This window comes from Ochlerotatus camptorhynchus, unplaced genomic scaffold (genome assembly GCF_037179485.1).
Source record: "Ochlerotatus camptorhynchus isolate MF236.1 unplaced genomic scaffold, CSIRO-AGI_Acam_v1.1 ptg000171l, whole genome shotgun sequence".
In the NCBI taxonomy this organism is placed as follows: Eukaryota; Metazoa; Arthropoda; class Insecta; order Diptera; family Culicidae; genus Ochlerotatus; species Ochlerotatus camptorhynchus.
In genome coordinates this window covers 1,664,681-1,687,101 of record NW_027040661.1, presented here as the reverse complement: position 1 = coordinate 1,687,101, position 22,421 = coordinate 1,664,681, and the positions used below count along the sequence as shown (strand labels likewise).

General features: G+C 41.5%; 2 protein-coding genes across 2 annotated transcripts; one reads left to right on the top strand and one right to left on the bottom strand.

Annotated features, from left to right (window-relative positions):
* Positions 1–1,966: 1,966 nt before the first annotated feature.
* On the bottom strand, positions 1,967–5,080 carry LOC135701656 (regulator of hypoxia-inducible factor 1-like). Its single transcript, XM_065222505.1, has 9 exons — positions 5,019–5,080; positions 4,816–4,958; positions 4,449–4,704; positions 4,301–4,396; positions 3,378–3,565; positions 2,982–3,311; positions 2,731–2,924; positions 2,195–2,675; positions 1,967–2,124 (listed from the first exon to the last, which is right to left on the bottom strand). Exons 1-9 carry the CDS (start codon positions 5,035–5,037, stop codon positions 1,969–1,971), a joined length of 1,863 nt encoding a protein of 620 aa, XP_065078577.1. The 5' UTR covers positions 5,038–5,080; the 3' UTR covers positions 1,967–1,968.
* An 11,608-nt stretch (positions 5,081–16,688) lies between these two features.
* Positions 16,689–18,458, top strand: LOC135701675 (uncharacterized). The gene has a single exon (XM_065222533.1). It carries the CDS (start codon positions 16,689–16,691, stop codon positions 18,456–18,458), a length of 1,770 nt encoding a protein of 589 aa, XP_065078605.1.
* Positions 18,459–22,421: the final 3,963 nt, after the last annotated feature.

The window sequence follows — 22,421 nt, the reverse complement described above, 5'->3', positions numbered from 1 at the left end:
CCATGAAAACCTCTCCGATCCATACCGAAATAATAACAATTAGTTTTCAAACACGTTTTCTTACACGATTCAAGCAAAAGTTTCCACGGTAAATTATTAGTTTTTCTTTATGGACCGATTTGCCCCAAAAATCGTCTGTTTTACTTGGAAAATTTGGAAACTATCCTCCTTCTAGTAGTTCTCACTTCGAAATGTAGGAGGCGAAAGCTTGGAAAAGTTTCACTGCAAGACGCCAATTGGCCGTAGTTCCTCAATTTTCCTGCTGTTCTTCACTGAAATTTAGCAATTGGCGTCTTGCAGTGAAACTTTTCCAAGCTTTCGCCTCCTACATTTCGAAGTGAGAACTACTAGAAGGAGGATAGTTTCCAAATTTTCCAAGTAAAACAGACGATTTTTGGGGCAAATCGGTCCATAAAGAAAAACTAATAATTTACCGTGGAAACTTTTGCTTGAATCGTGTAAGAAAACGTGTTTGAAAACTAATTGTTATTATTTCGGTATGGATCGGAGAGGTTTTCATGGAAAATAATGCATAACAAGTTTGCACCCACAGCGAGAGGTTACCTCCTGCGCAGCTGCATTTTTCGGAAAATGGTGAATATGTGTGATTTCCACTAAGATGAAAGTGGAAATTAAGTTAATTTACTTAGGAAAGGTTGTATCATGCTGGTGGTAATGGAGAATTGGTTTTATAGGTCGCCAATATTCAATAAATGTTCATTTTGGCCTTTTCTAAGCAAACATATTGATACTCACAATTTTCGACGGAAAACGCACCGGAACTTGATTTACTCAACACGCACCATACTATTAAATGGTGCTAGATGGTCTTCAAAGGTATAACAAGATGACAAATCATCTTTATTTTGAGTAATTGAGTAATTTACTTCTGTTTACATCATATTTACGATGCAGCATTGATGGAGCCGCGAAATGAAATGAATATAACTTATGAAAGTTCAACTGGAAAAGTCAAAGATGCACATCAGTCTGATCGTGAACACGTTTTCTTCTTCAATTCGAATGTTATATTGGAAGGATTTTACACAGGCTTGATAAAAATTATGATTTAATTCTAATTTTCACGAATTTTATATGCAGTCTGTCAACATTATCATCATCATGCAGTGGCGACATCTGCGTTGAGCTTTTGCGGCAATCTTCCAATAGAGAAGTAGAATAAAGAGGAGTAGAAATACAAACCATCAGAACAAATTCGCAAAAGCATGCTTTATTGTATTGTATTTTTACGTTGTTTCGGGTCCGTGTAAATATGTTGTTGTCTTCGGCGTGGTCGGAATTTGACTGTTATGTTGCGTACCTCTTTTGCTGCAGCTGCGCCTCTGGCGGAATTTAAGTGAAGCTACCGAGGAGGAGAACTTGACGTGGAACGTCGTTTAGGGTTTGTGTATTCTCTTACCGGGAGCTTTTCAGAATTATTTCGATGTTGTGAGAGATTATGCTGTTTCGCAATAGGGGTTCCTACTCGATCTAATTAGGTAGTAGTCAAGCTGGCTCGATCTCTTCTTTCTAGGAAGATTTTCACTTGGACTCGCCCTGAGGCAGTCTCATCCGGGCAAACTCAACGTGGCCTGCGGTCTCCTTTACCGGAGTGGCGCTTAAGACGCAGGCTTAACCTAGATCGGCCAGTGTCGGCTACAACAGTAATTCAATGAAAAAAATTACTACCGAAAATTTGCTCCGATTTCACTCAAACCTTGTATATTTGTTCTTTATCGATAAATTTTACATCTGATTTTTTTTTTTATTTCACATTTAGGGTGAGTGGCCCACTTCTCCCGACAGAAGTGAACACTGAATCACACATATTATGTACAACGCAAATTTCAATATACATACATGTTTATTTCACAAAAATTGAGAATGTTTTTGAAATTCACACGTCATTTTTGACTAGAGATCAGCTGAAAACGTTTTTTTTTTTCTATTGGTAGATGTCCAATATGTCTAAGAATATTTTCCACTTTTCCTAGCCATTCGTCCAATTTTGAATTGTCCATCGATAACTTGCTTTAGTATGGAGGCGCATGGTACCTCAACTGCTACGTGCAGCAAAATCGCGCTGAAGAACGTGATGGAGAAGATGGCTGATGTCAGAAGAAGCTGTTGAGTAAAAAGACATATTTAAACATGTAGAATAAGAGGGTTTTTTTGTGGTCTGATTCTAACTTACCGTGTTGAAAAAGTCATATCGAATGGGCACGCTAAGGTTGCTGTAAACCATGTGGATGACCGAGTACTGTGTTATGTAGACAGCATAGCTAAGCTTCGCCAGAACCGCAAGAATAGGATGCTTCAGAAAGTCAACCTGCATCGAATTCCTTTTGAAGGCGTACAATAAAAACATTGTAGAATGTCCAATACCCCAGATTGCTTTCAATGTGGATCCAAACAAAGCTAGAAATAATGAAGGTTTTTCCAGGTGCAGCGATGGTAGAAAAGCTAGAAAGCCATTCAAAGCGACCATCAAAACCGCGACGTATCCAAATATCCTTTTGGATGTCGATTCTGCAATCAAGTGGAATTTATTCTTCAAAACATGGTGATACAGCATTCCAGCAATCATGCCAAAGAAATACGTTCCAGCATTCGTGTAGAATGGAGTGTAGTATTTTAAAAATACGTCGTATTCTCGCAATTGGTTGAGAGCATGCCTGAAATATATTCATTGGTATGATTTATTCCTACTGTTTGGCAAAATATACAAACCGCATTGCAAAAGTCATGGTTGCATCCAGCTTCTCCTTGTAAATTACGAATCCCGGTACAACAAAACTGACTAAAATCATTACGCCAATACAGGTCCGCTTGAGTGCTGGGAACCTCCAAATCAAAGTCATAATTGCCATACCGATTAAAAACAGTTGGAAGTCAGCTCCCAAGTACCAGCCGTATTGTAAGCACTGAAATAGATAACAAGCTTGAATGCACATTATTTTGTTCGACCTGAATTAACTCACCGGTTCATCCAAATGAACAAAGTTGTTGATCATCAACAGATTGGACCACCAATGTTCACTGCAGTAGTCGTAGAACTTGTATGCCACCGGCGTTTGTTTTGTTCGTTTGAAAAGCGTCGCCTGGTAGAAAATGATGAATACATAGGCAGGTAGAAGCCGCGCCAAACGATTGAGCAGTTTCTTCCATTGGAAGGAAAATTCGAATTCTTTCACGCGGTCGATGTGGTTTAGGAAACTAACCGATAGAACCATTCCACCCAGTGCGAAGAAAAATGTGATCATGTGTGTGTTTAGTGAGTTGATGACTGGAAAAATGAAGCTGTTCGTTTGCTGTAGGACGCAAAATTGGGAGACAATCGTGAAAATAATAATGTTCTTGTGCATTGATTAACATACCGCTTCCAGATCTTCAACGTTTTTCAGTGGCATCCGCATCATTGGCAACGAAGAGTGAACAACAAAGACGATCACTGTGTGGATAGCTCGTAGACCTTCTAGGTGAGAAAGATTGCCTTCAGTTTTCCCTAAGTCCAATAATTTGTTCACGTTGCGAGGCAAAGAGAAAGGTTTGATCAATGCGTCATCTGAAATTGATAGATACACGTAAACCCTTCTTCGTAGCTAATATTCTTCCTACAGCACTTCACAGTAAAAATAGATTGAAATTAAAGATAGTTTGATTTTAGATGTAATTGAATAAATACCAACGTATTTAATGCAAAAGCGCACACAATTTTCCATTATAAAAGGCACACATAGAGAAAATATTTAACCCAAGTTAGAATTGAACTTATTTTAACCCTTCATACGAAGTTACGATTATTCATGTGTGTGCCTCCTTAATAAAGCGCTCATAATTTTAAATTCGGAATGTACACACAATTCAGATCCCTCTAACTAAATCTAGGGTACGGGTAAACTTGTCAGCTCGTCATAAAACTCAAAAATTCAAACATTTCAGGAAATTGGCTTTTTAGTATAACGGTGGATCAAAACGCTAGGATGTTTTATGTCCACCGTTTCGGTCTTTGGACTTCACCTTCTTGTAAAAATGCAGTTAAAAACTGCAGTCTGAGGTCGCTTCGGGGGTTTTTTTTTGGATGATGCAGTGCAACGAGTAAAAGTAATTAAATGCTTTCAGTTGAAAATTACACATGAAGTGAAAAATAATCTTATTGGTAATAAACGGAAAATGGACACTGATCAATTATTACACTTCGGAAGAAATCAACGAATATCAACCCACTGTTCTTTGTAGTTTTTTTTAATATAATACCTGTTGACTACTAGCAGCATGCTGTCATGATATAAATACTTACATACACATTCAATTCCTCTGCAATCGCGAACGGTTGCAACGCAGACCAATAGCATAAGCAATATAGCCAAGCATAGAAAAAGGATCTCACCTATACCTAAAATTTAAACGATTGTAAATTTATTTCCAACTGATTCGCAATCGTTTACTTGGTCCTTGTTGAAAATTGCTCTCGGACATGCAGTGCAACACAGACGACGATGCACGTAGATCGTAACGATTTTTCAGCTCTATGTTGACACACCGATCCAAATATTGGATCCGTTCTTCATCAGTAATAGGCCTTGTTTCGATCTTATAAACATCTATCCGGCTAATTGATGCGATCCTTCCCAAACAGTTACGCAGACAGAAACCTCGCTCGAGTTGGTCGTATGGAAAGTTTCGACTATCGGCCAAGAGGGTCTGGACTCAGAAAGATAAGCGAGAAAATGCAAAAACAGTTACTTCACCACTATTTATTATTACATAACACGTAGTTCAAGAAACATTAGAAATTTGCGAATCAAAACTCACACTTATATTCTGCCATACATAGGAATCGGCATCGGGTTGAACAACAGCTCGAACAACACAGTATTCAAAATGAAGGTTCCCTTGCCTGCACTCATCGAAGTCATCATACTCGAACAGCTTCGGCAATTTAATTTTGTCGTTCCCTATGTTAGAAAATGACACACCGTTTTTTTCTCCATATTAACCTCACACATGCTACTTACGCCATGCTGTATTATCCATGCCGCCAGCACTAACCACCGAAATCACTACGCAACTGAATAAACAAGACCAAACGAATGTGACATCTTTCACGCTGTGATTCATGATTTTATAATATTTTCAACGTTCAATAACACGACATCGTACACCTTCTCAGCTCACGGCGTCACCGCCAAATGGTTTCAAATATGGTTTGTGCAAGCTGCCGGCTACAGGGTCGATGGAGATTCGGATGGTACTTGTGAGGGAAGCAGCTCTATACGAGCGTATCCAAAAATGTATTGCGCAAATCAATCCACTTCAATCAGACATTGATGGATGATGAAAGAAGAAGCTTGTGAACAGAATGTTTGGAATTTGTTGTTTTAAATGGCTAGCTGAACTAGGAAAAAACATTCAAAACGTCTTAATTTTTTTTTTATTATTTGTAGGTAAAGTACACATATATAAATAACTAATTTTACATGTGACGGAATCCATCTTTGACATAAAGGATGAAACGTAAACAAACATTTCATGTAAAATTAAGTGCTCCGAGACCGAATAATTCGTTACTTGACGAAAAACACCTTTGATTGAGCTGAATGTGGCGTCTGCTATGACTCAATTTTATGTCAAAATTGACGCTCGTATATGTCAGTCTCAGAGCACCTAAATTTACATGATTTTTTCTAAGTGTGTAGGTAAAGGTAAAAAAAAATCCAAAGGTTCAGATTGAACAAATTCAATTACGTATAAATGTGTAAATATTCAATATACATACATACATATACAGACAGCTGAAATAATACTTTACGGGGTGCTTGAAATATCTTTAACTCACTTAAGAGAACTTGTTCAATCTAGGGGCATTTTAAGCAACAACGAGGACTTGAGATTTTGTATCACATTAACGTCAGAAATCGTAAGGTCTTTAGAATAAAAGCTAATAAAATCAAATAGGGTATTGCGCACTATTCATAGCTACATGTATTTGCTTTCAAAAACACGAATAATCCACCTATCAGGTGCTTTTCTCGTTAGAAATTATAAAATCTGCATCATGCAAGATTTTGGTCACTACCCCAAGCGCACCCAGAACATGTTTATGTGAGGCAAATGAGTCCTGAAATTAAAAAACTTTTCTTATAGGGGTCTCCCTAATAACCGAGTTGGAATAGGGGGGAAGGATCCAGAAGCGATCCCACTAGTGACAGAGTTATGAGGGATGGGGAGCTCGATGGTAGCAGGCTTCCCAATAGTACAGCCTTCTCGCGACAGTTGGTTTGTACTGAATAGGGAGCCGCATTGTCGGGTTAACCCGAGGGGGGCGACAAATCTAAATCTGAATTTTAGATGCTCAAAAAATCTCACACTAGCAAATCAATCTTCGGAAAATCTTCTTTCATTTCTCGCATCTAATTGCATCACGCATCATCTTTTTGCAGGAAATCTTCAGAATCTACATCAATCTTCTTTCTATCTACTTAGCGGGCGCACAGCTAGCCACAGCAAAACACAAGCTTTCCTGCATCGTAGATAGAGTTGTTCCCCTTGGGTTAACCTCACTTGTTTGACATCTGGCAGTGATTTTTTTACAGAGACTTTCAATTTGATAATTTGTGCTGTGTTGAGCAGTGTCAAATTGGCTGGAATCGAAAAAGAGGAGTACTGAACAGGTTTCGTTGAATATATTCGAAAACTAAAGGGTATCCACAGTTAAATTGCATCACTTAGAAGTACTCGCCAAAAAAGTCTCTCAACCGATTGTCATGAAATTTTCAGGGAATGTAATATACTATATAAAAACTTGGTTAACGTATCTTTATTTCATTCTATTTCTGCACCAAATAGGGGAAAAGTTGGCTTCGGCAATACCTTAACCTATTATCATCAGGGGGTACACAACGTTCTTCAGAGCTCAATTTTGGCTTGTGGATACAGTGTGTTTCTATTGTGTGAGCAACTATTGACCAAATTTGAGTGCTCTAGGACTTTGTTTACCCCCCTGACGAAATACGTTAAGGTATTGCCGAAGCCAACTTTTCCCCTACAAATGCCCGAACTTTCATCTTAATTTGTCCAATAAGTTGTTGTACAACGGTTGAATCGACATTTTTGCTGCTTTCAACTATGATTTCAACATTTCCTGCTCCGTAGTGACAACTTTAGGATGCGTACGGAGTATCACCAATCAGTGATCGATATTTAAATTGGAAGAGTGTGTTCATACTGAGAGTAATGTAAGTAATGGAGAAGACGTTAACAGCTGCCTGGTAACAAATACTTAGCAACAGTGAAATGTAAACATGATCCTTATAGGACCGAAGTTAGGATTGTTGACATATGTTTTCGATAATCGAACCACTTTGTGCAGTTCGATAGTCTGGGAAAACATTTTAAAGAAACAAGGTTCCACTAGTGTGGTCTTGCAATTTAATGACTGGAACGCGCAAAAATTGGTCGACAAAAAATCGTTTCTTTCAGTCTAAATTCGTATCACAAAAATCTTCTCATTTTTCTTTTGGTAGTTCAATTCATTTATTTAACGGAAAAAATGTTCGTTTATTTTTCTGGTTTACCAAATCCGAACTGCCGTGCCCTCCGCTTAACCCTTTCCATTAAACTTTACACAGTGGTCTCATCGACCTTATTCGCCGCCGGACGCCAGTTAGATTTAAACTGCTGCTCATTTTCCATCGATTTTTTAGTTTTTCTATTCCGTTTGACCAAGGTCTAATACCGTTCGACAGGGCGGAGTTCTGGGCTGTTGGGAGAGTTGTGCTCTTTGGGTATCACAACCACGTTGTTCCCGAAGCTGCTTGAAATCCGGCTTCACATAAGTTTCTTCGTCCATGACGACACAGTCAGCTGCTTTGCCGACGTGTTTTGTTTGTAATCTCGGTTCGCCACCTTCACCTTCTTAAACGTCTATAACTCGGTTCGTTTCTTGGCCCGCTACACAGTAGTCTGGGAGATATTGAGCTTGCCAGCGACGTCCCGGATGGAGAGGATAGGATTCCGCTTATATTTCCCCGCCACTATCTTCGTCGTCGCTGCAACGTCCGGATTACGATTGATTGCCGCTTCCAGGCTTCCTAGCGGTCGACAGACGCTTCCTGCACACTTTTAAAACGTTTGTCACCGTCGATTTGACCACTTCCAGCAATTTTGCCAACCTGGCGTGTGAGAACGTCGGATTCTCTTGCTGCACGAGCAAAATTTTGACACGCTGCTCCTCTTGTTTGGACGTCATTTTGAAAACTGGAGAGCAAACGGTAAAAACTCATCATAGCAACCATTTTATATACACTCAACTACCAGACTTTATGCTTCTTGAAATTTGGATACAGCAAAACGATTTTGGAATTTGATGACATGTGAGATGCACATGTAACATATTTCTTTGCGAGCCAGTGTGGAAACCGCATCAAGTTTCTGAGTTCGCTGAGATACATCCAACATTAAATCAGGGAATCAAGTGTATCGACACTTTCCTATTGTTTGGCATGGAGCATTTGAAAAGAAATACTCAAGGAACATTTGTTGTTTTTAGACACGTAATTACAAAAGCTTGTTGGCATGAGATTTTTGTCCTCCACTGCGACCAGTGGTGGCACGAGTACTGGAGTTTAACGTTTTTCCTTAACATTTGATACTTTGCACAATGACCATAGAGAAGACGCACGAACGCAAACTGGCAAGCGGAAAAAATGTCATGACATTTCTAAACTGTTTTCTGCAGGTGACAGAACATTTGCGTACAATGAAGCAGACAAGACCAGCGGCGCATCATGTAGAATTTTGCTGATTTCTGGCTAGTTATAGCATTTATTTGATGTTTATTCCATGGCACTATAAAATAAGAACGAATACTAACCACTCATAAGCTTAGATGTTAAAATTATGCGTAAATAAGGGAGTTAATAATTTACTGTCACACGCAAGCTTGCAGCTAAAATGTAATTTCAATAAACTGTTTGAAAAATAATGGGCTACGACATTTTTCCTATTCTCTATCTCCGCCGTTTGTTTGTAATGTAGAAATATACGACCGCCCGTATGCTGGCTGTTTTGTTTTGCTCTGGACGATGGTTTTGCAAAAACTGTACTGTTGCCACCTCTGACTGCGACCAGTAATTTGATCTATTGTAGTATATACCGTGTCCTTACTTTAGTGTATGTCTTATTTTTGCATCACTATTGATAAATGATAAGTATTCGGTTTTGATACAGTTGTCATTCTTGCCTTCATCGCAAGGCATCTATTCAAATTGCATCACGAAAAAAAAAACGCTGTTGAAAATTACCCATTGTGTATTTTCTCTTGAAAATTTGGGTGGAAGTGGTTTAGAGTGTATTGTTTACACTGTATTTTTATCGCTGTCAGTTTATCGAAAGTTGGAAAAAATGGCGTCACCCGAAAAGCAACGTCACGAATTGATTTTGCGCAACCACCTGGAAAATCCTCAACTCTCTCATCGGGACATCGGAAAACAACTCGGAATCGTGCAGTCAACGGTGAGTCGTGTGATTAAACGTTACTACAAAACTCTGAGCATCGAACGGAAGGAGAAATGCGGTCAAAATCGATGTTCTATTAGTGATCAGGATCACAAGTGTGTCGTGAAAGCGTTTAAGCGGAATCCCAATGCTTCGGTCAGGGATGTGGCCAAAAAGTTGAATCTGTCCAAGTATTTCGTTCAGAGAGTCAAGGACTGGGAGGGACTGCATACGTACAAAGTGCAGAAGGCTCCAAATCGTGACGAACGGCAAAATACGGTGGGAAAGTCACGGGCCCGGAAACTGTACACCCAGATGCTGACGAAGCCTCATTGTCTCATCATGGATGATGAGACTTACGTCAAGGTGGACTTGCGGCAGCTTCCGGGGCTACTGTTCTTCACCGCCCAGCACAAGTTTGATGTTCCGGAGGATGTAAAGAAGCAGAAACTTTCAAAGTTTGCGACTGTAAACGGGGAGATCTACCTCAGAGTAAAGCGTAAGGTGTGAGCGTACAGTTATTGTGTTGAAGTTGAATGAAATAAATATGCCAAAAGCTCACTAATGGGTTATATTTTATTATCTGAAAATTCGAATAGGATCGGTCAACTAGGTAATTCTCTACAGCATTTTTCTGTGATGCAATTTGATGTGAGATACACTTTAATTGAAAGGTCCCGCTATTAATACCCTTCGAAGAGTTAGAGCACCCTCAAAATCAAGCAATAAAATCAAGCAATGAAACCGATAGTGACCATGCATCAGAACCCTAGTCTTAACCACTTCCAACTAGGGAACAACGAATAGAAGATTAGGAATCAAAAAGATCACTTACCTTACCAATCAGGTTAAGGCCTTGTTGTCCTCTGCTGTCCGAAGAAGTCGTCTCCCCTCTACTAGATCCATGACCACACTTCGCCAGCCTCGTAGTCTGCGAAGGGTCCGCAGGTCGCCTTATACTTTATCGATCCACCTTGCTCGCTGCGCGCCTCTTCGTCTTGTTCCTGTTGGGTCGCTTTCTAGAACCATTTTCACTGGGTCGTCATGCGGCATTTTTACGACGCGCCCAGCCCACCGTAGTCGCCCAATTTTTGTAATGTGGACGATGGATGGTTCTCCCAGCAGCTGGTGCAACTCGTGGTTCGTTCTCCTCCTCCACGTTCCGTCATTCATCTGCACTCCACCGTAGTTCGAAAACACCAAGGGCGCGTTGGTCCTCCACCAGCATAGTCCAGGTCTCGTGGCCGTAGAGGACCACCGGTCTAATCAGCGTCTTGTAGACAGTCAACTTCGTGCGGTGTCGAATTTTAGCGTCCTCCGGAGTCCTAAGTAGGCACGATTCCCTGCCATAATGCGTCTTTGAATTTCTATGCTGGTATCATTTTCGGCGGTCACCAGTGAGCCCAAATACACGAACTCATCGATCACCTCGATTTCGTTACCGTCAATCTGAACTCGGGGTGGGAGGCTAACATTGTCTTCCCTAGAACCTCTTCCTTTCATGTATTTTGTCTTTAATGCGTTGATGGCAAGTCCAATCCGCCTAGCTTCAGCCTTCAGTCTGATATACGTTTCCGCCATCGTTTCAAAGTTCCGTGCCGTGATGTCGATGTCATCGACGAAGCCAAGAAGCTGGATGGACTTCCTGAAGATCGTGCCACTCGTGTCTATCCTAGCTCTTTTGATCACACCTTCTAACGCGATGTTCAATAGCAGACACGAAAGTCCATCACCTTGCCGTAACCACCTTCAAGATTCAAAGGGACTCGAGAGTGTCCCCGATACTCGAACAACACACATCACTCGATCCATCGTCGCCTTGACCAATCGCGTCAGTTTATCCGGAAATTCGTACTCGTGGATAATCTGCCATAGCTGATCTCGATCGATTGTGTCGTATGCGGATTTGAAATCGGTGAACAAATGATGTGTGATGTGATGTGATGTGAATAGAACCCACCATCAGTGTACCTATGACTGCAGATACTTCACTGGTTGTAAAGTTCTGCCTGATGGTTTGTTGCAGCAGGGTGAATCAACTTCATTGAAGACCTTTGGAAGACAAACGACAAGATGTACGTCTATCAACACGTGACAAGGGACTGGCAAATCCACGAACCCTTGTCCAGTCTACAAATCCTTTGAAACCCTTAGGTTGCCCCCCAAACCCAGCATATAATAATGTTTGATTAATGAAATGTATTCAAAAAAGGGATATTTAGAGAGAACTATCTTCAACTGGAACGTACTCACCAAATCAATATATCCGGGAGCGCATTCTCGATGCTTGATTTTCTCTAGTCATTTTTAAACAATTCCTCCTCCAGCGAATCCAACCACACAATAACTAAATATCACTTTTCTTCTTCACGTCACTCTGTGCACAAAAGCAATGCACACCGCAAAAACCTAATAATAGATCAGCGCAGTCGAGTCACACCGTCAACAAAGGGAGCGAGAGCACTCCAGGCACCAAAGCAACAGGGGAAAAACAGCACAAATCATTCTAAATCGAATTATCGCGTCCGGGACACAAAACTATTCAAATGCGAGCACCGAAAAACTACACGGCAGCACAAAGATAGCCCGAGCTCTAAAAAAAAGCACGCAGCGGAGCAAAAACACACAACTGTTCTCGGACGCTTCTCAAAGCGGTCTGAAATCGGTGAACAAATGATGTGTGGACACGGTGTATTAGCGGCATTTCTGCAGAACCTACCGAATCGCGAAAATTTGGTCCGTGGTAGCGCGGGCACCCATGAATCCCGCCTGGTATTGCCCCACAAACTCTCTTGTAAATAGTGACAGGCGGCAAGAGTTTTGAGCGCATGCATACTGCAACTAGGTTGTTGACGCAACCACTGGGCACAAGTAGAGGTGAAGCTACCGTCCACTCCCTTGAACGACCATCGATCGACTCCTTTGAAGGAACGAGAGAAAAAGCTGCAACTGTCAAACTGGCGCGTGTTTGAACCGAGAAAACACTTCGAAAGTTAACAAAAATCTAAAAACTACAAATAATAAATAGTTTCATTCGGGTAGTGTCTAATAAGATTAAAATAAGTTAGCTCTATTGTTAAGAAAATAGAACTGACGGCAACGGCAACTGAAATCCTAACCTAACCAACGAATGTAAACACTGAAAAAGTAAGTTTGAATGATAATTCCAATGATTGATTTCTCTAACATAATCAAAAATAAATTTCCAGCTTTGAAGCTGCTCAGTAACAGCAACTACAAAACAGTGTTTAGTTGGAATCCGCAACATTCTTCAAAGTTTTTCAATTCCCGAGTGGGATTGAAATCTAACCTTCAATAAGAGATGCCGCAGGGACACCTGGATGAAGAAAAACACTGCAAAAAGTGTGACAGGCCTGATTCCGCGGAGAGTATGGTCGGATGTGATGCCTGTGAAACATGGGAACACTACGGATGTGCGGGTGTGTCCGAATCGATCGCCGATCCAAATCGATCATGGATGTGTGAACTTTGCCGATCTAAAGCATTAGCTGCAGCTGCGGAGGAAGAGGAGAAATCAAATTCAACTATGTCTGCTTACACTTCGGCATCAAGTAGAAAATCTCGACAAACCCAACTGCGCCTGGAACTATTGGAACAACAAAACAAGCTGAAAATGAAGCGTTTGGAAGAGGAAGAGAAATATCTGAAAGAGAGATTCGAGCTACTGATGCAGATGGAGGACGATGAAGATTTGGCCAGCAACAGAAGTCATGTTAGTGCTAAATCGAAGCAGGAATGGTTGGAACAGTGGTTAGAAAAGGAGGTTATGGTTGGCTCCATAAGTAAAACGGATACTAAACTTCCGTATAGCAGCAGAATACCTGCAGCAACGCAAGGGAAAACAGCGACAATTCCTACCTCTGAAACACAGTCAGTTTCGAGGAAGTTGGATGTATCGCCTGCGGGAAGCGGATCGACAATCGTTTCTACTCCGACACAATTGAAGAACCTAGCAGTTGAAGTCTCCATGCCAAGCCAATTAGTATCCAGAGTAGTGCCTCCTTTGCTACCTCCACCGGGGGTATTTTCGTCGAAAACGTTTGACAATAGGGCAACGCCCCAAGTAAATAGTCAACAAGTGCAGCTGCTTGATTTTCCAGCTGTGAAGTCAACCAGCTACCTTCCACGTATGTCTGTCAACACCGTTCCATGGGGCACATCTGTAGGAACGAATACAATTCCTACGTTCTCATCGGCTCTGGCTGCGCTGCCAACAGTAACCACCGAAACATTTGCAACCCAAGAAAGTTTGACTCGCAGGAATCTCCCCCCAACAATGATGGAACGTGAACGCACAGTTACAAGCAACGTTTTTCCATACCTGTCGACTGCACCCGGTAGTCTGCGTCCAGATCCAGTAAATGTGGGACTCGGAAACGTTGAATTAGCATCAGCAACTCGTACGGATAACCAAACAGCTCCTGTTTCATCCGGGATTAACCCATACGGGTCGGAGAATTGTCAACACGTAGCAGTAGCATCTGGACCAACCGCTTATCAACTAGCCGCTCGTCAAGTTATGCCTAGAGATTTGCCAACTTTTGCCGGTGCTGCAGAAGAGTGGCCTATTTTCTATAGTAGTTTCAAAAATTCCACGGAGGTTTGCGGTTATAGTGACGCAGAAAACCTGTCTAGACTTCAACGATGTCTACGAGGGAATGCTCTAGAATCAGTAAGAAGTCGTCTGCTACTTCCTTCCTCGGTACCTTATGTCATTGAAACCCTTCGCATGCTGTATGGAAGACCGGAAGTTCTCATCAATTCTCTCTTGAGGCGCGTGCGGTCTGCTCCAACTCCGAAGGCAGATAATTTGAAGTCAATAATTGACTATGGACTAGCGGTACAGAACCTGATTGACCACATGATCATCGCGGAACAGCAGAGTCATCTCACGAATCCTATGCTTCTGAGCGAACTAGTAGAGAAACTACCCACACATTTTAAACTGCAATGGGGTTGCTATAAACAGTCACAGGTTGATGTCAACCTAGCAACATTCAACGACTTTATGTCAAATCTAGTCAGCCTGGCATCGGACCTTATGATCAATACGGATTCATGCCAAGGCAACTCGAAGGTGGGTCGTTCTGATAGATTCAAAGAGAAACTCTTCGTTCATGCTGAAGAGTCATCGAGTGAGCAGAATAAAGAACGCCATCAAGAGGACCAGGATCGACCGCTTAAAGGTTGTTCATACTGCGAAGATATAAGTCATCAAATATCAAACTGCCAATCTTTCAAAACCATGACCATTGACGCTCGTTGGAAGACTGTTCGTCAAAAGAATCTGTGCCGGACCTGTTTGGTACCTCATCGAAAATGGCCATGCCGTTCAAAGAAGGAATGTGGACTCGAAGGTTGCCGATCACGTCACCATCAGCTTTTGCATGCTCAGTACGTCCAGCAGACAGAACAGATGTTGCAGGAACCTTCGATTAACAACAGCTTGCAAGCTCCCCAGAACCATCATTGCGGTAAATCGTATTCCCTATTCAGATACTTGCCAGTGAAGCTGTCATGGAATGGCAAAGTCGCCAACATTTTCGCATTCCTGGACGAAGGATCAAGTCTAACTCTTCTAGAAGCTGAAGTCGCCGAGCAACTAGGGATTGATGGGCCTTCTTCTCCGTTATGGCTTTCGTGGACCGGGAATATTTCCAGAGAAGAGAAGGGATCGAAACGCGTTAGTGTGACCATCGCCGGTGGTAGCTCCAATAAAAAGTACACTATGGAGAATGTTCAAACCGTCGACGAGTTGAATCTACCCAAGCAGTCTTTCAATTATGAAGAGCTAACTGATCAGTACCATCATTTGAGCGGATTACCTCTATACAGTTATTCGGATATTGCACCGCGCATGATCATAGGGTTGGAACATGCAAGACTGCTCACTGCTTTGAAGACACGAGAAGGAAGGAACGAAGGGCCCATTGCTGTCAAGACTCGACTGGGTTAGTGTGCGTTTGGGAAGGAGTCTGAAAGCGTGCATACATCAGAAAACCTGAATTTTCACTATGGTCAAACTATAAGCAATCAATCGCTACACGACATGATGAGAAGTTACTTTGCTGTCGAGGAAAGTGCCGTTACCAAGAAGCTTGATGGCGAGGAAGATAAGCGCGCACTCCAAATTTTGGAACAAACTACAGTCCGAAAGGGGAACCATTATGAAACAGGACTGCTGTGGAGAGTCGATGATCCTGTATTTCCTAACAGCTTACCCATGGCAAAAGGACGATTGAAGAGTTTGGAGAAGCGCCTGGCACGAGATCCGGAACTAGCAGCAAAAGTGAACGAACAAATCGAAAGCTACGTGAAGAAGGGTTACGCACACAAGGCGACAAATGAAGAGCTTGAGCAGACGGATCCTCAACGCGTATGGTACCTTCCATTAGGAGTAGTCTGTGGTGACATATGTGAAATGTTTCACCAAATCTGGATTCGAGTGACCGATACGAAGTTTCAACGATTCCTCTGGAGAAGCAGCCCGGATGGAAACATTGAAATCTATATTATGGATGTCGCCACGTTCGGCGCCACGTGCTCACCCTGCTCTGCGCAGTTTATAAAAAACAAAAACGCAGAAGAGTACTCTGCAACCTATCCGAGAGCTGTTGAAGCTATTACTAAAAACCATTACGTAGATGATTTCCTGGACAGTATGGATACGGTGGAGGAAGCAGTGCAGCTTGTGAAGGAAGTGAAGACTATTCACGCAGCTGCAGGGTTTGAAATCCGGAAGTTTCGTTCGAATGCACCCGAAGTTCTATCTGCTTTAGGAGAGCCTGAAGCATCATCAGACAAATCCATCAACTCCGACAAGCAAATCAATTCCGATCGAGTACTTGGCTTGATTTGGGATCCACTCAAGGACGTATTCACTTTCGACGCATCTGGAATCCCAACGACTATTCAACGGAAGCGTGATACCCACGAAACGACAGGTACTACAAATGGTGATGAAGTTGTTTGATCCTCTTGGTTTCATTTCCCATTACACCATCCATGGGAAAATTTTAATGCAGGAGATTTGGAGATCTGGAACAAACTGGGACGAACCGATTACGGAGAGCTTGCTCGATATGTGGTACCGTTGGTCAGAGCAACTGGCACTAATTGGAGAAGTTCAGGTGCCTCGATGTTACTTCGGGAATCTTTCATCAAAAACCATGCGAGATCTTCAACTACATGTGTTTGTAGACGCAAGTGAAGCAGCCTATGCTTGCGTAGCATACCTCCGATTGGACTGCGTAGAAGGAACGAGATGTGCATTGGTGGCCTCAAAAACAAAGGTGGCTCCTTTGAAACCGCTTTCGATTCCTCGGATGGAGCTACAGGCAGCTATGATTGGGGCCCGACTGATGCAGACAGTCTGTTCTTCGCTTACACTTCCGATCAGCAAACGTTTCCTATGGTCAGACTCAACCACAGTACTGGCATGGTTACACTCGAACAGCCGTCGTTACCACCAATTTGTGGGATTCCGTGTTGGGGAGATACTCTCCCTGAGCAGCTTGGATGAATGGAGGTACGTGCCATCAGCTTTGAATGTAGCTGATGATGCGACTAAGTGGATATGTGGTCCAACATTTGATCCCGATAGCCGCTGGTTCAAGGGTCCAGAGTTCCTTGCGAAAGAAGTTGATGAATGGCCCGTGAAAGCTGAGAATCACACTACCACCAGTGAAGAACTTCGTCCTGTCCTCCTACATCAATTCAATGTACTGGAGAAGTTGATAAACGAGAACCGATTTTCCAATTGGAACCGTCTGGTCAGAGCTATGGCCTACGTACATCGAGCGGTTTCTCTACTGATGAAGAGGATTCCGGTAGAAGAACGAGGTTCTGCTCTACAACGCATTGAAATCCAGGAAGCCGAGTATACAGTGCTACGTCAAGTGCAAGCCGAAGCGTATGCGGATGAAGTAACGATACTGCAAAACGAAGGAACAATTGTCAAATCCAGCTCCCTTTACCGGCTAACCCCATTCCTGGACGACCATGGCATAATTCGGATGGGCAGTCGAATAGGGGCCGCTCCGGAAGCTTCATATACTACCAAATATCCCGTGATATTGCCCAAAAAACATCGTGTTACGGCACTAATAATCGACAGTTTTCATCGATGCTTTCTGCACGGAAATAATGAGACGGTCCACAACGAAATGAGACAGCAGTATTACATTTCTGGGCTTCGTAATCTAATCCGAAAAGTTTCGCGAGAATGCCAGCTATGCAAGGTAAGGAATGCAGTTCCCAAGCCTCCGATGATGGCTCCGCTTCCTAGTGTCCGGCTCACACCGTTTATACGAGCATTCACCTACGTTGGAGTGGACTATTTTGGTCCACTAGAGGTAAAGGTAGGTCGAAGTATGGTTAAAAGATGGGTAGCACTTTTCACCTGTCTAACGGTGAGAGCAGTTCACCTTGAAGTTACTCATAGCCTATCCTCACAGTCGTGTATCATGGCCTTTCGAAGATTCGTTGCCCGACGAGGTGCACCACTTGAAGTGTATTCAGATAATGGCACCAACTTCGTGGGAGCCAACCGCCAGCTGTCCGAAGAGCAACAGAAGATCCTAGGCATCAACCGGGAATGTGCTTCTACCTTTACCAATGCGTACACCACTTGGAAGTTCAACGTTCCAGCAGCTCCACACATGGGTGGGCCATGGGAGCGTTTAGTGAGATCAGTGAAAACTGCGATGAAGGCGATATCTGGTAGCCCACGATGCGATGAGGTATTGGAAACAAGCGATGAGGTATTGGAAACAATCTTGCTAGAAGCAGAAGGGATAGTCAACTCAAGGCCACTGACATATGTGCCGTTAGAGCAAGCAGATGGCGAAGCACTAACACCAAATCATTTTTTACTGTACGGATCGAGCGGAGTGAAGCAACCGGAAACGGAGCCGGTAGGCGATGGCAATATTCTTTGAGATAGCTGGAAATTGGCACAACACATTGTTGATGGATTTTGGAGAAGGTGGGTACGTGAGTACCTTCCAATGTTGACAAGGCGTACAAAATGGTTTGATAAAGTGAAGCCTTTAGAGCCAGGTGACTTAGTTGTAGTCATCGACGAGAATGTAAGAAATAGCTGGACAAGGGGACGAATTCTAGAGACTATCAAGGGAACCGATAACCAGGTCAGACGAGCCACAGTACAAACATCAAGAGGAATTCTTTCAAGGCCAGCTGTGAAGCTCGCACTTCTGGACGTGAAACCGGATAAAACTTCGGAAACCGAGGATGGCCATTCAGGAACTGAGGAAGTTCACGGGTCGGAGAATGTTGACGCAACCACTGGGCACAAGTAGAGGTGAAGCTACCGTCCACTCCCTTGAACGACCATCGATCGACTCCTTTGAAGGAACGAGAGAAAAAGCTGCAACTGTCAAACTGGCGCGTGTTTGAACCGAGAAAACACTTCGAAAGTTAACAAAAATCTAAAAACTACAAATAATAAATAGTTTCATTCGGGTAGTGTCTAATAAGATTAAAATAAGTTAGCTCTATTGTTAAGAAAATAGAACTGACGGCAACGGCAACTGAAATCCTAACCTAACCAACGAATGTAAACACTGAAAAAGTAAGTTTGAATGATAATTCCAATGATTGATTTCTCTAACATAATCAAAAATAAATTTCCAGCTTTGAAGCTGCTCAGTAACAGCAACTACAAAACAGTGTTTAGTTGGAATCCGCAACATAGGTAGTGGTCCGCGTGCTGACGTGGATGATGTCGGAGAAATAGATCAACAAGGACCAATATGTGATCCTCTTAGATAACTGAAAAATCCTGCTTCTCCAGTTTAAAGTATCCAGGATTTGGAATAGGAGGTAAGGTGATCTGACCACGTTAAAGGGGGGGGGGGGTTGAGTTGTTTTTTTTTTTAAATGAGCCATTAACAAGGATATATTATGATTGCATACGTCTTAATTAGTATAACACAAATTTCCATAACTGATTTTTTTTTTATAAACTGTATTTGCTGTATGCTTGTGATTTTTATATTCAATTAGTCTATTTGTCCAGATTGATTATTATAAACTTGAAACTTTGAAGAAGACGTTTAAAACAGTATCAACATGTCCTTCATTGCTATTTTTTGTCTATGGTCAACACTGTTAATCTTCTTTCCTTTATTCTACGTCGGTCTCTGTTCCGCAATCTATAGTGCCAATCACCGACGGACATCGATTGCTATCCATTGATGGGCAATCGAATGTGTAGGAAGGCAGCTTCCACTCGCACCCATTCAACAACACATGGGCCGGAACCAACGGTTTTACTTCCCTTCCGAAAGAAGACGTGACTAGAGATTTTTTGTGCCTCAGAAAAATCTCACTGACCTCAGCTGGGATTGAACCGAGACTCATTGGGGTGAGAAAGCAGTCACGCTGACCACTACACCACCAGCGCCGGCAACACTGTTTCATGGTTTCATAGTTTGCCAATTTGTATTCAATTACTTCTTCCTACTCCTAGCCATCAAATCTTTTAGAGTAGTTCAATGGCCAATCAATGAATAATAGATACTTAAGCATGAATCATACATCTGATACATACCAAACAGAAATCGTTAAAACAGGTGATGATCTTCAAATAACAGCTTGACACCTATCTGCTAAATCGTAGAATCAACATGCATGTCAATATCCGAAAGCTAAGCGGGCCCAGCTATGTACGCAATCTCCACGTGCCTTCCCTGTCCAAATTTCACGCAGCTCTGCTCAGTTCGTGAGTTAAGGTTCATTCACGTGGATCTTATATGTAAGCACGCACCACTACCACTTGTGACATTGTATTTTCCAAAATGTGGCTTAAGCGTGCAATGCATGAGTTTTGATGTTTATCTCCGTGGCATGTTTGTAGTTAAGTACAATAACCTTAATTAGCCGAGATAGTACGTAGCCGAGAGCATAGATATTCAAAGATCGCGATATCACGAAGGTAAACTGCTCATATAATCATAAAAGTAAACCTGATTTATTGCCAGAAACAAAAGTTATCCATTAGAAATGATTGTAAACAGGAGGAATTTTACACTGTGCACTAATAGCTACATGCTTTGTTCGTGAAAAATATCAAAACTATATACCAGTCCCATTCACAAGAACCGACGGATAGATACATTTTCAATGACGATTTTCTCGGCTTGCTGTTTTTTTTTTCAAATGGGTGCTTTTATTGGCAGTAAAGGTAAACTCAAACATAGAGTTAACGTTTTCCGACGAATGATTATTTGTAGGGTAATTGATTCTGGTTGGACCTATCCAAAAACTGATGATGGTTGGACCTATTTTTTCAATCGCTAGTTTAGTCAATCTTCGCTAATTTTTTATTTTCAAAGATCACTTTACTATCATAAAAAATCTTTTTCTTCAATTTGCATGGGTCTTTTATTGAAAAAAACTTCAAAACAATTGAGTTTCAATGTGCTTTCAAAACAGTTCACTTTCCACGATTAGCTCGTCATCATGCCTTACTTTCAAACAAACATATATTTTTTACATTTATTTTTATTTTCATGCAGTAAAATACTGCTTTAAGGTGTAAACAACACGTTAGTACGCCATTTATCCATTGGTTTCACTAAAATGTTTAAATAATTGACGAAATTCGAATAGATAAATATGATCATGGTTGGACCTACGCATGATGATGGTTGGACCTATGTTTTTCCATGGCTTAACCGTTTCCAAACGCGTTGGACATTCAATCGTAAAAGTCGAAGGTATATCCAACGTATCTAGGTAAATATGCTTTCCGAACACTTTACTTTAAAGCGGTATCATTCATCGTTCTCTTCGATTTAGACCACACGTGGGGCATTTCATATATTGTTGATCGACTATGGATGGGAAGTGCAATTGTATGTGTGTTAAATTGAATTGAACATATTTTTAGTTCTGTACAATAAATCTTAAGAGAGCAAAGTTACAACTTGTCAAAGTTCACCATTTTGTATGGATATTGGCATGAGCTGCTATTATATTAAACACAACTGTAACTTCTCTGACCAAAGCTCCTAAGTACGGAAATAGGAGCTTTGGCCAGAGAAGCTACCTAGGCTCGATTTGAAATGATGATCTGAAGATGCAAAATGGCGTTTTTGGTCATGAGAAAAGATTCTGATAATTTTTAGCCAAATAAAAATATACGAAAATTAATAGATTTGCGAATTCGTCTGTAGACAAGAACTACACACAAACAACTCAATACAGATGTAAATCGAATTTTTTTTTATTGATTAGTAGGCACGCTAAAACGGCCAATCATTCATTTATTTCATTTCATTGATAAGCCTAGCGACGTAGAAGGGCCGATGATTGAAACATTTCAAACCAAAGCTAGGCCCTACTGCTTGAGGCAGGACCGATGATTTGTTTTGAATTTATTTGACGTTGCGAAAAGACTAAGCAAAGGGCGTACCATTTCTGATGACAAGAACAACGGCTTAACAAAAAGAGCCTATCCATTGAAAGATTCACAAAAAGGCTTATTAATTTATGAAATTAAATTGTTATCGATTTTCATATATTTTTGAAAGCTTTTCGCATATTTTGGATATTGTATACTGAGATACAGTTACTATTGTTATTGTAAACAATATAAATGCATAAAATACTTCAATTTTCTTAAATATGAATTGAATAGTGGCGGAAAAATTTTAAATATAATATTTTGTTTACGTTTTGAACATAGGCCCATTTCAAATGTTACTCTAGATTTCTATAAAGTCAAGACTCGCCCACGTCTGCGTTATGTAAGTTTGCGTGGGTGTGTCTTGATTTCTTAGAAATCATCGAAAGAAGACATTGGTTACAAAAGCTGTTAGGCCATTTTTTTCAGCTCCGTATTTAACTGTAACTTTTTAACCATGATATCATGAATT